We start from the raw sequence: 15668 nt of genomic DNA, 5'->3' as shown, positions 1-15668 counted from the left end.
GAGCATCACAATGCATCCAGGCAAGGAGATATAACCCCAGCTAATGGAGATGGGCTAACATGCAATCAAGGGAGCTCGAAAGGTGGTAAACTATCCGCCCAAAGGAAGAGCCTTGGATTCAATATCTGCACTCCACCCGCTAATACTTCCTATTCCCTAGGGTTCCTAATCTGATGCTGGGGTGGACTATACAACCCATTTAAAACAGTCACTGATTTCACTTCTCTCCCGGGGTGATGACTCATCCGGCCCCATTACAATGCAAAACAAAAGAAGTGAAGACCCAGAAAATCCCCATGGCCAGCACTTCGGTTGCTGTGAAGTGTGTTCACACCATGGCGATGGACCTCGGCAAGGACAGTAAGTGCCTGGCCACCCAAGCCCCTTGGCCTCCTACCTGATGCGTATTGATGGAGTGCAGATCTGCAACCGTCCAGTCTACATCAGGCAGTGGCGACCCTGAGCCATTGCAGGTAATCACCGCGTTCTCGCCTTCCCGCACCGTCAAGTTATTGTGGCTGACGCTGATCTCAGGCAGATCTAAGGGAGTCAAACAAGAGGACACTTAAGGGGCACCCTGACCACCAAGACACAGAACGGGCACTTGGGTTCTGCCCCCCACCAGTTCAGTCTCCCAAGCAGACTTCTCCTTACAGCTAAGCAGCCTGCACCATCCTGGGCTTGCGAATGAAGGAGGGGGAGGGAGAAGAACAGAAGATGGCAAACAGCTTGGCCTTCTCATGCTGAAAGGGATGAGTGACATGGGGGACGTCGCCAGGTGGACAGATATTCTCTCTGCTTGGCAATTTGCACATTGCTCACAACTCAGGAAGTTCTGTCCAAGTGCCAGTTGTCATCCAAACCCAAATGTCCCTTCTCCCCAAGCCCCTTGGGCTGGTGCAGAGATCTGTGAGGAATAAAACCACTTCTACAGAATCACTGGCAAGAGATCCAGCGTGAGCTAGGGCAGAGAACAGAGCTCCTGGCACTTACAGTGGAGAGAGACAGAGAGAGTTTCTCGCTAATTTATAACAATCAAGAGAAGATGACCAGGGACAAGTCCTCGTATTAACAACATCTCTGCTAATGAAAGACACCCCTACTCTTCCCTCCAAGGTGCCAAAGAAATACTGATTTATAGCGGCTCTGACTTACTCCTCTGCCCTGCTGAGTCACCCAGGCACCAAACATTCACACAGTGTGCAAGAGACAGTGCCAGCAGCAAGAGAGAGGGGAGGGGGATACACAGCACAATGATTGGACACAGAATGCATGGGGGAGGAGGGTACTGAGGACTGCATCAGTAAAGGAGGAAGAGAGGGAGCCCTGAATAAACAAGAAGGGAATAGGAGGCAATGGGACAGTGCAATGGCTTCTCCCTCCTGAAAACGTGGGTTCAAACATTGACTCAGTGACCCCCACAGCAACAAGAACAGACCCATAACTCTGAATTCACTTTTGAACTCAGTCAGAATAGCCTCTAGGGACAGCAAAGGTGCTGCAGGTCAGGACTGAGATGTGTTAGCAGAGCTACATGGGGAGCCCAGGAGAGACTGCGATTCACTCTTGAGTAATGTCAACATAGCAATGGGAGCTGGGCAGGATCCTGTACCATACCCATATTCTGCCACAAGCCACGTATCCAACCCAAACTAGCAACACCATGTGCCAGGCCAGAATGCAAGGATCAAGTAAGCCTCATGTGAAACTGCCTTGAGTCATTTGGATGCTTGCCCATTCAATCTCTGAATGAAAGATTTAGCTCAGGAGGAAAGATCTTAGCTGGGCATCTTCTGTTCCTGCCTTTTCTCCATGTTTTTAGGGATAATTAGGGGGTGGGGAATCAGTGGAACAGTTTGCCCTGTAAGCCCAGGAAATTGATGTATGTAAACACCCTGTTCTCTCACATCCAATAGTAGAAGGAGTCCCCCCTCCCCCTTTCTTTGCTCACGAAGGATTTTCTAATCATTGAGGATTATAATTCTCATTTGTGGAGGAAATTACAGTTCTCTCTCTCAAATCTCTTTAGTTCACCTACCTGCAGATATTTCAGACCATTTTCAGGTTTTAATAAAGAAGAGTTAGAACAAAGAGACACTGTGAACTAGAAAGTCATAGCTGATCTCCAACTGATAATTGTGCATCTACTGTTACAAGAAATGCTTTACAATTCCTAGATTAGAGCAACGCCATTTTTTAAAATGTTTCTCTCTTTTCCCCCAGACTGGGCATCTAACAGATCCTATTCTACAATCTCCTTCCCTGTCCCGTTCTTGGTACAGGACCTTCCCTGGGTCCTGCTTGCCAGTAAGAGCAGTAACACAACTGACACTGAAAAGGCAGCAGATTTAAGTGTGAACAAAGAGAGAATGCTGGTAGAAGGAGCAGCGCTGGGTATGTCTAATGTTGCTCTTGGACCCACACAAAAAGACCATCGTGGAACAAAAAAATACGTGTGCACGGACATGCAGACACACGCACACTTAAAACTATAAGGATCTGCCAATTTAAAAGTGCACCAACTAAAAAAATTATTTTAAAACAATCAAACTGCCAGTGTCTCTTTAATATAAGTAGTTTCTAGCATCCTCTAAATAGAAGCATAAGCACATGAAGCATATCCTCTCTCAAAAAGTGGACAATTCCTGCAACTTCAGGCTAAGGCATGCACTGACCACAATGTGCCTTGCTTGATAATATGATACCATTGGGGGGAAATTTCTTCCCAAACACAGCTGATGGTTAACTAATGCTCTAAATCATGAGGAATAATACTCCAAATTCCACTAGTGATGCCACTGATATTCATAAGCTATTCTAATCCATTTCAAAAAGCTCACTCTGACTTGCCTTAGTATCCTGCATCAGTAAGTTCAATGGGTTAACCAGACGTGATTCTGGGGAGGGTTTCAATGATATTTCTCTGTCACTTAGCACTCCCTATAGGATGGACCAGAGTCGTGAGGGGCCCTCCTAGCCTCTTCTGTCTATAGCCTGGGGAACAAGGTGAACCTGAGCATGCAGGGGATTTTCCTTACCACACTGGCTGATGTTCATTTCCTGCAGGGGAATGACAGCAGCCTCCACATTCATGCAGTACAGTTCTTGGCTCTGCAGGTTTGCTTCACCCTTCTCTTGCCAGAGCTGAATCCAGCGGATGTCACAGCTGCAGTTAAAAAAGTTACTTTCGAGGCTCCTACAGAGAGAGAGAGAGAGAGTAATAAACAAAGGGGTGGGAGGCAAACTAACAGGATTATGCTTGATTGCATGGGATCTCCACAGAATAGCTACCAATTGTAATGAGGGAGGGTCACCCTTGGCATGTGCTTCCAGGCTAAAATGACTCAGCGCAGGGTTTCCTAACGTATAAATTGCAATCCAAATATGGGTCACCATTAAGTTTCAAATGGGTCGCCAAATGTCTCCCCAGGTGGCTCTGCACTCCTTCCTCCCCCCTGTGTTTGAATTGCCTTGGGTCACTAAGTCTTCTTGAATTGTCAAAATGGGTCCTCATCTGGAAAAGGTTGGGAACCACTGACTCAGAGGGATAGCTGTGTTAGTCAGTAGGGCTGTGTCTAGACTGCATCCCTTTTCCATAAAAGGGATGCAAATTAGACATATCACAATTGCAAATGAAGCGGGGATTTAAATCTCCCCTGCTTCATTAGCATAAAAATGGCTGCCGCTTTTTTCCGGCTCGGCGCTTTGCTGGAAAAAAGCACCAGTGTAGACGCGGATCTTTTGGAAAATAAAGCCTTTTCTAAAAGATCCCTTCTCTCTCATTTTAAGATTTAAATCCCCGCTTCATTTGCAATTGCGATATGTCTAATTTGCATCCCTTTTATGGAAAAGGGATGCAGTCTAGACACAGCCTAACTGAACAAAACCCTTAAAAAATAATGAATGGTCCAATTAGAAAGACATGAACTAGATGGGCCTCTATATTCAATACTGTAATGACACCAAAAGCAAAGCATCGGGCACTTACAGCCCACTCTATTAGCCACATTTAACATGGACACTCTAATCAACAAGATTATTTTTCTTCTCTTTCCCTCTCCGGCTCCCCTCTCTCTCTGCTATTTCTTTGTACCCCTGGATCCCTTGCTCCATTCATCTGAAGAAGTGGGTTGTGCCCAAGAAAGCTTACAATACCATCTACATTTTTTTGTTAGTCTCCAAGATGCTGCAGGACCATTCGTTGTTTTTTTGAGGCTAAAATGAGTTTCTCTAGACTGGGGAGATTAAGGACTCCTGGAGCAGCAAGAGAAGGAAAGGCTGTAAGTGTTCTTAAATCCAGGTGATATTTGGCTAGAGGGATGCGGAGGGCAAGGGCTGGAACAGCAAATGATGCTGAGGTTCAGAATGGAATTGCATTGGTGGAAGGTCATATGCACAAGTGCTGACCTGGAATAATCCTAGGTTGAGCTGAGCTAAAGGAGAATCTGCATTCGATGTTAGCCACGAGGTGCAGTTGTCACTCACTTGCATGTACTCCCCAAACACACAGGCATCTGCGTTTCACAGCAGCCGAGACATTTCACATTCACGTTACACATTGGAACACCCTGGGACTACCTGGTTGTTACATTGCTCTACCTCATTGCCACCTGGCACAAGCAAGGACTGTCTCCTAGGAGCAGCCTGACCCCTGTCTCTCAAAGAAATATTTATAGCTTGTGTCATAAGGCCCCAGTTCTTGTGGGGGCAGGACCTTCTGAAGGGTGCTCAGTCAGTTCAGGCAGGGCCTCCAGCAGAGAATGCTCAATAAAGCTGGTAGCTCTTGTCCTTACCACTGCATCTTAGTGTAATAAAACAACGCTGCTGGTGATCTAGGACACCGATAAACACACAGCATACCACACACTTCAATTCAATCAAACAGTGCTGTGCTGGGACCCTTTGACCTGGTTGGGAGGGAGCGCTGCCTTTAATAGACTTCATTTAAAATACACTTACACGTATTTTATATACAGATCATTTTATTATTATTGATTTTCCAGTCTATTAGCCATTTTGTTTACGTCTTTGAAAACCCCTTGTCGTTCCCCTCGGAGACATGAGGTCACTGGCTCCCGCAGGATGATGGGAACCCAGCCCTGCTTGGCTGGAAGGATGAGCTCTGGGGTAAGAAGATGGAGGGACTCAAGGATGTAACATGGAGCAACATAGCAAAGGGTGTAACATGCAGGGTACAATCCGGACTAGTTGGGAGCTGCATCACCCTTGCCCTGTGACGGGGGGTAATGCCAAGGTGCAGTAGCCTCTCTCTTGGACTGCTCCCACCTCTGTCCATTGTGTGCTGCAAGCAGGCACACCTCTGCTCTCACCAATCTTGGCTGTACTGCAGGGTGGCCCCAACACACTCCCAATCCCAGATCTTCCCCTGAAATATATGTTCTGCACTGCCCAGCCCATTCCTGGGCCGTACAAATATATTAAGTCCACTATTCCTTTAAAGGAGTAATATGCATTCTTATTACCTTAAATAGTTATCCAGACATTTCAACTTTAATACACTGCATTAGATGAAATAGTAAAACAAGTTTATTAACTAGATAGATTTTAAGTGAGTACAAGTAATGAGGCATAAAAGTCAGAAACGGTTACAAGGAAAATACAGGTAAAACACTTATAAGGTGCCTAACTTAACAACCTGTATTAGATTCAGAATCCCTTCCCCAGAGTTCTACAGCTGCTTCCTTTGCCTTTTCAGGTGCAGTGAATGTGGATAGACATAGGGGTGTCTTGCCATGTCTGCTCCTTCTTTTTATAGTCCTGCCCCTCCTTTCAGAAGCATTTCCAGTTGGGAGCAAGGTGACAGGCCATCTTTGTGAAGGAGACTCCCTCTTTGCTAAGATGTAGATTTTTGCTCCCTGCCTCCTTTCCTGTGAAAGAATAGCCTCTGAGCAGGGAATGGTCCATTAGCCCCGCATACACCTGACTGAAGTGGCTGCTTGCCCTTTGTCTCCAAGGAACTGGTCTGCCTACTCTCCAGACTTATCTGGAAAACATACTTCTAGTCATGGTCTCACAGTCTGTTTATAACTTCACATATTACTCTGACACGTGCTTTTTGCCATTATATTATTGATCAGCAAAATATTTAACATACAAATAGTATCACAATAGCTTACAGGATGTGAATACAAGGATATATTCAGTCACAGAGGGTCTTCAGGACTCAGCCAAAGACACAACAGGTTTCCCCACCACAGACACAAGCAGAAGTCAAGAGAAACCAGGAGGCATAGGAACTGGGAAGTACAGACTCAGCTATCTGAAAATGGAAGGGTCCTTTCCCACGCCGGGATTATGAAAGATTCAGCAAGCCCAGAACACCCCCACCCATGGAGTCTCAATCTTTATATCCCTACATTCCAAGGTCTGGCTTAGCTGACCCTGCCAGAGGCACTATGCCAATATTCCTCTGGTTTCCTCCTGCTCGTTCTGCTAATGTTCATTAAAAAACAACATACTCCCCACTCCCACCCCAGATTCTGATGAGGTGTACTGATAACCATCCAAACAGAACCCACAGCAATGCTGCTGAAACTCTAAGGCCTGGTCTTAGGGATTCCAGATGGTTTCGACAAAAATACCGGACACACTTGACATTACATCACAATCTACATTACATCTTATTTAGAAAATACTGGACATTTATATTTTCTCATTTATAGTTTCTCAATTTGTTTCCCGAACAGAAAGCTCAAATATTGGACTGTCCGGTTGAAAACCAGACACCTGGCAACCCTACCTGGTCTACACTAAAGGAGAAAGTCAACTTAAGATACAAAATTCCGGCTATGCTAATTACGTAGGTGGAGTTGAAGTATCTGAAATCACATTTTGGTGCTGTCCACACAGCGGGAGGTTGATGGGAGCACACTCTCCCATCGACTTCCCCTACTCCTCATAAGAGCAGGACTAATTAGAGTGCTACTTAGTGTGTCTTCACTAGACCCACTAATTTGAACCTCGGAAGATTGATTGTGGTAGCTTTGATCTTCTCAGTCATGTAGACATGGCCCAAGTTGGGGTGGGGAAGCTTTTTTGGGTCAGGGACTACTGACCCACAGAAAAATCAATCAGGGGCCGCACACAAGTGAGAAGCAAAAACCCCAAAAGAAACCCTCACTGATGTGGCCCCCAACTGAGAAGGAGAAAGACACTCCTCACATTCCCATAGCACACCAGAGCCTGGGGGGACCCAGGCTGGTAGATTTCGGGAGCACCATTGAAGGCTCCCCAACACTGGGAGAGGAGGGAGCTCTGAGCCTTGGGGGACAGCACATGCTTTAGCGGGTTAGCTAATAGCGGGTTTGCTAACATGAGTTACATCCTGAGACTCAGCAGCGAGAAGGGGGAGACTAGAAGAGAGGGGGAAATTCTGCTTGGCTGGAAACATGGCCCTGAAATCAGGTTGCCTGCAAGAGCCACTGCCCTCACAGCACTTCAGGGGCAGATCTGCAAGTAATAGCGAACAGTCTTCCCGGCCCATCGATAATGCATGAAGCCCCATGAATAATGCAGAAGCAGCACACTGCAGGGTGGAATTTACCAAAACCTGCCCCAGAATCAGTGATGCAACTTCCCCTAATCGTGGCACCCTGGGGAGCTTTTGCGCAAATTAACTCCTCTCATCGACTGGATGCACCACATACCAACGTCAGCTGGCACGTTGCCACTCGGGGGACAGCGCTGCTTTTTAGCTACAGCTATTGATTTTCCTTTATGCTTTTCCCCAAAGCACTGCTGGTAGGTTGAGGATACCTGCTCCCCTTGCTTGAACCCAGGCCACCAGGCCAGCTGATTCCCCGGAGTGGGGTATATTCTCTATGCAACAGACAGGGATTTCAACATCCTGGTTGTTCTACTTCTGTATAAATCCCCCTGTTCATAGTAACTAAAACATAGTTCTCTTCCCATTCAACCCACTCTCAGGGTACTTCTAAACTACATGGCTCCGTCGACGGAGCCATGTAGATTTGTTGTTTTGGCAAAGGCAAATGAAGCCGTGATTTAAATGATCGCGGCTTCATTTAAATTTACATGGCTGCCGCGCTGAGCCAACAAACAGCTGATCAGCTGTTTGTCCGCTCAGCGCGCTAGTCTGGACGCTCCCCTGCCGATATCAAAGCCCTTTGTCGGCAGCCCTGGTAAACCTCATCCCACGAGGAATAACGGGGCTGCCGACAAAGGGCTTTGATGTCGGCAGGGGAGCGTCCAGACTAGCGCGCTGAGCAGACAAAAAGCTGATCAGCTGTTTGTCGGCTCAGCGTGGCAGCCATGTAAATGTAAATGAAGCCGCGATCATTTAAATCGCGGCTTCATTTGCCTTTGCCTATGTGTCTAATCTACATGCCTCTGCCGACAGAGGCATGTAGTCTAGACACAGCCCCAGTGCCCTATCAAGACTCAAGACTCCTGCCCAATCATGGTAAGCAATGCCAGTTCAGAGCAGCACTCCCTCCTGTTCTGTTCTCCCACAACCACGGACTGCCCTCGGACGGCCTCCTGCAATTGGTCTAACTTGGCCATAAGTGCAGAAGAGGGAGGTTATCTGGCCTGCCTGAAATGTGCCATGCACATAAACAAACAATCATTTCCCTGTTCTTTGCCCCACTGGGACACTGCAGTGCTTGAATACTTGCTGGGCTGCCCAATGTTTCAGTTAGAACCGGGCCACCCAGCTTACAGTGTACTTGTCAGGAGCAGTACTTACATAAGAAGGGCCATACTGCATCAGTCCAATGGTCCATCTAGCTCAGTATCCTGTCTGCCGAAAGGGGCCAATGCCAGATGCCCCAGAGGGAAGGAACACAACAGGTAATCCTCACATGATCCCTCCCCTGTCACTCACATCCAGAGAAAAAGAGGCTAGGGACACCATTCCTACCCATCCTGGTTAATCGCCATTGATGGACCTAATCTACTTGAGATTAAGAGCGCTTTCTCTAATGTGCTAAGAGCAAATAGCTCTGGCCACTGTGCGGTCCTATTGGTATATATTGACTTATCAGTGGCAATCACTGTATTTCCAGCTAGAAGCACCTACCAGGATGCCTAAATGTCACAGATACAACTTCAGACCAAGAGACAATTCATTTATGCCAGTGCTTTCATCAGGCTTTAAGAAAACAAGAGTATGGATGCAACTGGAGGCTGTACATCTCAAGAATTATAGACATGCAGGACTGGAAGGATCCTCAAGATGTCATGAAGTCCAGCCTCTTGTGCTGAGGCAGGACCAAATACCATCCTTGATAGGTGTTTGTACAACCTCTTGTTAAAGGCCTCCAATGACATGGATTCCACAATCTCCATGGGATATTTATCCCAGAATTTAATTACCCTTATAGTTAGAAAGTTTTCCCTAATATCCAACCTCAGTCTCCCTTTCTGCAGATTAAGCCTTCCTGTCCGACCTTCTCTGGACATGAAGAATAGTTGATCACCATCATTGTTATAACAGCCCTAAACATACTTGAAGATTGTTATCAGGTTATTCCTGCTCTACCAGGCTGGTTTTCTCAAGATTAAACCATGCTCAGTTTTTTTAACCTTTGCTCAGAGGTCACGTATTCTAAACCTTCCACCATTTTTGTTGCAATCCTTTGGACTCTCTCCAAATTGTCTGTATCTTTCCTAAAGTGACACACCTAGAATGGGCACAACAGAGGTATCAATACCAGAATGACCATGGGATAGATGGCCACCTCACAAAACCAAGCTCTCATCTCTGTGAAACTGCAGCTTAGAAAGAGAGAACGATAATTTTCTCCATAGCTTTCATTAGCAGCCTCTGGAAGTTAATTTCACTTAGTTGCTGCCATATGCTTAACAGCCGTATCGGAGCTGCAGAAAGATCTAAATGTGGAGAGTTCTTTCTCATGAGATGTATTCAGCACATTTTACTCCAGGAAAGGACAGGAAGATTCAAAAGGCATTTTAACGTACATATGCAGGCTGGAGATATTCCCAACCCATGGCCAACTTACTGCTCTCAGGGGGTGCATGACACTCCCATTTCTTTAAGACAGCTCATTTAAAAAACCAACCCACTACTTTGAGAAATCACAACCATGCGTGGGTAAGTGAACTGGGACTTACTTTATCAAGTGTCTCTCCATTCTAAGTGACAGAAACGAGCCAACCAAGGAAATGGATCCACACCCTGGTCTGGCATATTTCATCCATTGCAGGGCAGAAGAGGAAATGGAGAGCAGCACAGCACACACCAAGAGAGCTTTGAGAATGGTTCTGATGGCTCAGAAAGCAGAGGGAAAGGACACAGGTAGGTCTGGCAGTTTCATTCCAGTTGATAAGACCCGCACGCAGGCTCAGCAGCCAAGTTGGGCTCAGAATGAATGTAGCTCATTTTCAGGAAGACCCATGCAACTATGCATAAACAGTGTGTAATGCAACCTCACACTTGTACAGAGGAAGAGCCAGGAGAGATGAGGGGCACCTAGGAAGAGGATCTCATAAATGTGGTAAGGAGTAAGTCAGCAAAGGACACCTACAGGCTGAACCTCTCTAATCCAGCACTCTCTGGTCTGACAACATCCATGGTCAGGCATGATTTTAGTTGGTCAAATGTCCGCTAATCATGGGTGTGGCCAAGTTTCCCACAGTCCCATGGAGTTTGTTTACAGCCACCAGTCCTGGCTCTCAGTGCTCTGTTCTGTTATTTAGCTCTAATTTACCCGAGGGTATGTCTAGACTACATGGCTCCGTCGACGGAGCCATGTCGATGAGTTTATGAGACAGAGCAAAATGAAGTGGTGATTTAATTAAATTTAAATGATTATTTAAGTAATAGCCACTTCATTTACATCAAAATGGCCGCTGCGCTGTGCCGATCAGCTGTTTGGCAGCACAGCGGGGCAGTCTGGACGTGCCGCGGTCAACAAAGGAAGCCTTTGTCGACCGCTCCAGTAAACCTCATTTCACGAGGCATACCGGAGCAGTCGACAAAGGTTTCCCTTCCCGACAAAGACGATTATTTAAATCGCCGCTTCATTTTCCTATGTTTAGTAAACTCATCTACATGGTTCCATCAACGGAGCCATGTAGTCTAGACATACCCTAGGGCTATGTCTACACTGGCCCCTTCTCCGGAAGAGGCATGCTAATTTCGAACTTTGGAATAGGGAAATCCGCGGGGGATTTAAATATCTCCCGCGGGATTTAAATAAACATGGCCGCCGCTTTTTTTCCGGCTTGGGGAAAAGCCGGAAAAGAGCGTCCAGACTAGCGCAATCCTCCAGAATAAAGCCCTTTTCTGGAGGATCTCTTATTCCTACTTGAAAGTAGGAATAAGAGATCCTCCGGAAAAGGGCTAAATTCCGGAGTCTGGACGCTCTTTTCCGGCTTTTCCCCAAGCCAGAAAAAAAGCGGTGGCCATGTTTATTTAAATCCCACGGGAGATATTTAAATCCCCCGCGGATTTCCCTATTCCAAAGTTCGAAATTAGCATGCCTCTTCCAGAGAAGGGGCCAGTGTAGACGTAGCCTAGGTGTCTTCTAAGAGCCCGGTAAGCAGAGGAAGTATTGGTAACGCTGCTAGACAATATTGACCTCCTGTGGGCTGGCATATTCTCTGGTTCAAGTACCCTGTTCATGTACGTTAACTCTGTGGAAAGGTGATGGTGTACCCCACCTGTGCACCCTCTTACATTCTAGAACAAACTGTCCTCACAGACACTGTCCAATCACCAGTTGTAACCCTGGGTACAAGAGTTCTTGTTAGGACAGAGCAACCTACAATGCATTTTCCCCCAAATGGAATGGAAACTACAAGTGTTGCAACTGAACTGCCTGGTTCAGCCAAGCCTCCTAACCTCATCACACAATGCAGTGCCTCGAACCTTTGGAAATGTCCCCAGTGGCCCAGCAACAGAAATCAATTCTGTGGGGTAGAGCCCTCAGGAGCCACAGAATGCACTGGGACAATCAGGGGTTTAGAAGTGTGTGATCATCACAAAACTATTCTTACTTGTGTGGGGCACCTGGAATCCTCTCCGCCTGCCCCTGATTCTGCGAGCTCATTCTACAATTCACCAATCAAAATGAAAGTGCCAGAAGCAAAACTCCTAATAAGAAACAACAGATCTGTGCTGTGTTTCCATTGTCTAGTTTGGGCCTTATAAAATGAAGGCTGAGGTTTTGTGTGCTTGCCGCTTAAAGCTCTCTCCCGGGTAGAGACTCTAACGCTGCTTTGTTGAGCCTCAAAGTGAATCAGAGTGTCCAGCAAAAAAGGAAAAATATCTAGCTGCATCATTTCAGAACCCCTGGTGGCAGGGAATGGAACAAGAAGGGGAGATTTAATCTACAGAATGAGGCATTGTTTCTGGTTGCTGAAATAGTCCCCCTGCACCCAGCAGGGAAGCCCCTCTTGTGTATAGCTAACTCCATTAGCATGACTGTCGGTGGCAATAAGTCCTCGAGCAACAGACACATGTGAAATTAACTTGTGCTCCCGATATGAGCAGAGACCCAGCTGTGCCGCCATTCAGCACCTTCATCTCTCACCACAGAACTATGGAAATGTATTGCAGCTACAGATTGCTTGAGAAGGACTGAAGGTCTGGGCGAGGGAGGCGTTGCCCATAACACCAAGGTTTTTTTAAAATTAAAGATCCAACTGGGTCAAAGGTGATTTGGATGTCTCACTGCCCTAGGAAGGTCAATTTCGGAGGCAGGTTTTTTTTATAAAACTCACCTGAAATGTCTGTCCAAAACTCTCCTGGAACATGACAGAGGAAGCCAGCAGTGACCTCAGGATAACAAGAGCTGGAAGGCCAATGCTGATGAGCTGTTGCATGTTTCTGATGTTTCCTGGGGCTCCTGAGGCCTCTTACTTGCTGTGCCAGCAAGAGAACGAACAAGTGCCACTGTGGCTTAACATCCAAGTAAAAGAAGCAGTGAGAGATAAAAAGGCATTGTTTAAAAAGTGAAAGTTAAATCCTAGTGAGGAAAATAGAAAGGCGCATAAACTCTGTCAAATTAAGTGTAAAAATATAAGAAAAGCCAAAAAGGAGTTTGAAGAACAGCTAGCCAAAAACTTAAAAAACATTTTGCTATTACTTTTTAAGTACATCAGAAGCAGGAAGCCTTCTAAACAACCAGTGGGGCCTTTGGACAATCAAGATGCTAATAAAGACAATAAAGTCATTGCGGAAAAACTAAATGAATTCTTTGGTTCAGTCTTCATGGCTGAGGATGTTAGGGGATTCCCAAACATTAGAGGAGGTTTTGAAACAAATTGATAAACTTAACAGTAACAAGTCACCGGGACCAGATGGCATTCACCATGTGAAATTGTAGAACTATTAACTGTGAAATTGTTCTCACATGTGAAATTGTAGAACTATTAACTGTGGTTTCTAACCTATCCTTTAAATCAGCTTCTGTACCTAATGACTGGAAGATAGTTAATGTGACACCAATATTTTAAAAGGGCTCTAGAGGGGATCCTGGCAATCACAGACCAGTAAGTCTAATGTCAGTACCGGACAAATTAGTTGAAACTATAGTAAAGAATAAAACTGTCAGACACAGAGATACATAATTTGTTGGGGGAAAGTCAACATGGTTCCTATAAAGAGAAATCATGTCTTACTAATCTACTAGAGTTCTTTGAGGGGGTCAACAAACATGTGGACAAGGGGGATCCAGGGGATGTAGTTAAAGTCCCTCACCAAAGGCTCTTAAGTAAAGTAAGTTATCATGGGATAAGAGGGAAGGTCCACTCGTGGACGGATAACTGGTTAAAAGACAGGAAACAAAGGTTAGGAATAAAGTTTGTGGTAAGTTTGAAGACTGGAGAGAGGTAACTAGTGGTGTCCCCCAAAGGCCCATATTGGGACCAACCCTATTTATAAATAATCTGGAAAAAGGGCTAATCAATGAGGTCGCAAAATTTGTAGATGATACAAAACTGCTCAAAATAGTTAAGACCAAAGCAGACTATGAAGAGCTTCAAAAAGATTTCACAAAACTAATTGATTGAGCAACAAAATGGCAAATTAAATTTAATGTTGATAAATGTAAAGTAATGCACATTGGAAAAAATAATCCCAACTATACATACAATATGATGGGGACTAATTTAGCTACAACTACTCAAGAGAGAGATCTTGGAGTCGGTGTGGATAGTTCTCTGAAGGCATCCATTCAGCGTGCAGTGGTAGTAAAAAAGCAAACAGAATGTTAAGAATAATTAAAAAAGGGATAGAGAATAAGAGAATATCTTATTGCCTCTATATAAAACCATGGTACACCCACATCTTGAATACTGCATACAGATGTCTCAAAAAAGATATACTGACATTGGAAAATGTTTGGAAAAGGGCAACAAAAATTATTAGGGGTTTGGAATGGGTCCCATATGAAGGGACTTTTCAGCTTTGAAAAGAGAAGACTAAGGGGGGCAGGAGAGATGATAGAGGTCTATAAAATCATGACTGGTGTGGAAAAAGTGAATAAGGAAAGGTTATTTACTTGTTCCCATAACATAAGAACTAGGGATCACCAAATGAAATTAATAAGTAGCAGGTTTAAAACAAACAAAAGGAAGTTTTTCTTCATGCAATGCAGTCAACGTGTGGAACTCCTTGCCAAAGGAGGTTGTGAAGACGAGGACTTTCACAGGGTTCAGAACAGAACAAGATAAATTCATGGAGGTTAGGTCTATCAATGGCTATTAGCCAGGATGGGTAGGAATGGTGTCCCTAGCCTCTGTTTGTCAGAGGCTGAAAATGGATGACAGGAGAGGGATCACATGATGATTTCCTGTTCTGTTCACTCCCTGTGGGGCATCTGGCATTGGCAACTACTGGAAGACAGGATACTGGGCTAGATGGACCTTTGGTCTGACCCAGTATGGTTGTTCTTATGTTCTTATATTCTTATGTTCTTCAGCTCAGCATGCCACAGGCTGACAAGAGCTGCACATCCTTTGACTGGAGACCTGTCACTCAAGATCCCCAGAGATGGCTTCTTGAAGGAGTGAAGGGAGTATATTTGGGTACCAAAGCTCTTTTTTCTAAAGTCCCAGGGTGTTGGCTGAAAACGATTTGATTGGGACCTTCCTTTGCTATGCATTATCTAGTATGTATACCAAGTCATCCTGCCCTGGGATCTGCCATATATCTGATGCCAAGAACAAAGTTGCTCCATTCCCATGCCAGCAGGATTTGGGAAGGTGTAGAAATCGCTAATAGGAGGCGATCTCTTACTAGTCCCTCTGAGGTAACTGCCAGCTAGGGGAGAAGTTTGACTCTGTCCAATGACAAAGACTCCCTGAGCTGCAAAAATCGATTTATTCCTGCAATGAGGCTGTTGGTACCAATGTGTCTAAACGGCAGACACAAAGCCACTAAAGCCTGGAGTTCCTTAGGAAATTCACACGTGTCAGCTTCTGATGTGACATGATCCTTGTATTACTGTTTTAACTCTCTTTCCTCTCAGGTGTTCCTCTGTGAAAGGCTTTGGCAGGCCTGATGTTCCCTAACACACTCGGTTTCATGTCCAAACATCACAGTGCCTCCCCTCCCAAGCCTTTCCCAAGAAGCTGTTCATCCCTGTTTCAGAGTGACAACACCTGTATTTTCTGCCTCCATGAGCCTTCCAGGGCTCCTAGATGTGACCTTTCCTGGA

General features: G+C 45.5%; 1 protein-coding gene across 3 annotated transcripts in view; it reads right to left on the bottom strand.

Annotated features, from left to right (window-relative positions):
* Positions 1-15668, bottom strand: part of NTRK3 (neurotrophic receptor tyrosine kinase 3) — a 390761-nt gene that overhangs the window by 251753 nt on the left and 123340 nt on the right. For all 3 annotated transcript variants that reach the window (XM_075897044.2, XM_075897046.2, XM_075897048.2), the window contains exons 5-6: positions 3039-3196; positions 398-540 (exon numbers count right to left, since the gene is read on the bottom strand). In XM_075897044.2, the coding sequence (XP_075753159.1) occupies positions 398-540; positions 3039-3196 (301 nt within the window). The remainder of the gene's footprint in view (positions 1-397; positions 541-3038; positions 3197-15668) is intronic.

The sequence above is a fragment of the Pelodiscus sinensis genome, chromosome 14 (genome assembly GCF_052426305.1).
Source record: "Pelodiscus sinensis isolate ZL-2025 chromosome 14, ASM5242630v1, whole genome shotgun sequence".
Taxonomy (NCBI): Eukaryota; Metazoa; Chordata; order Testudines; family Trionychidae; genus Pelodiscus; species Pelodiscus sinensis.
Note: the sequence above shows the minus strand (reverse complement) of the source record. Positions and strands in the feature narration are given on the sequence as shown.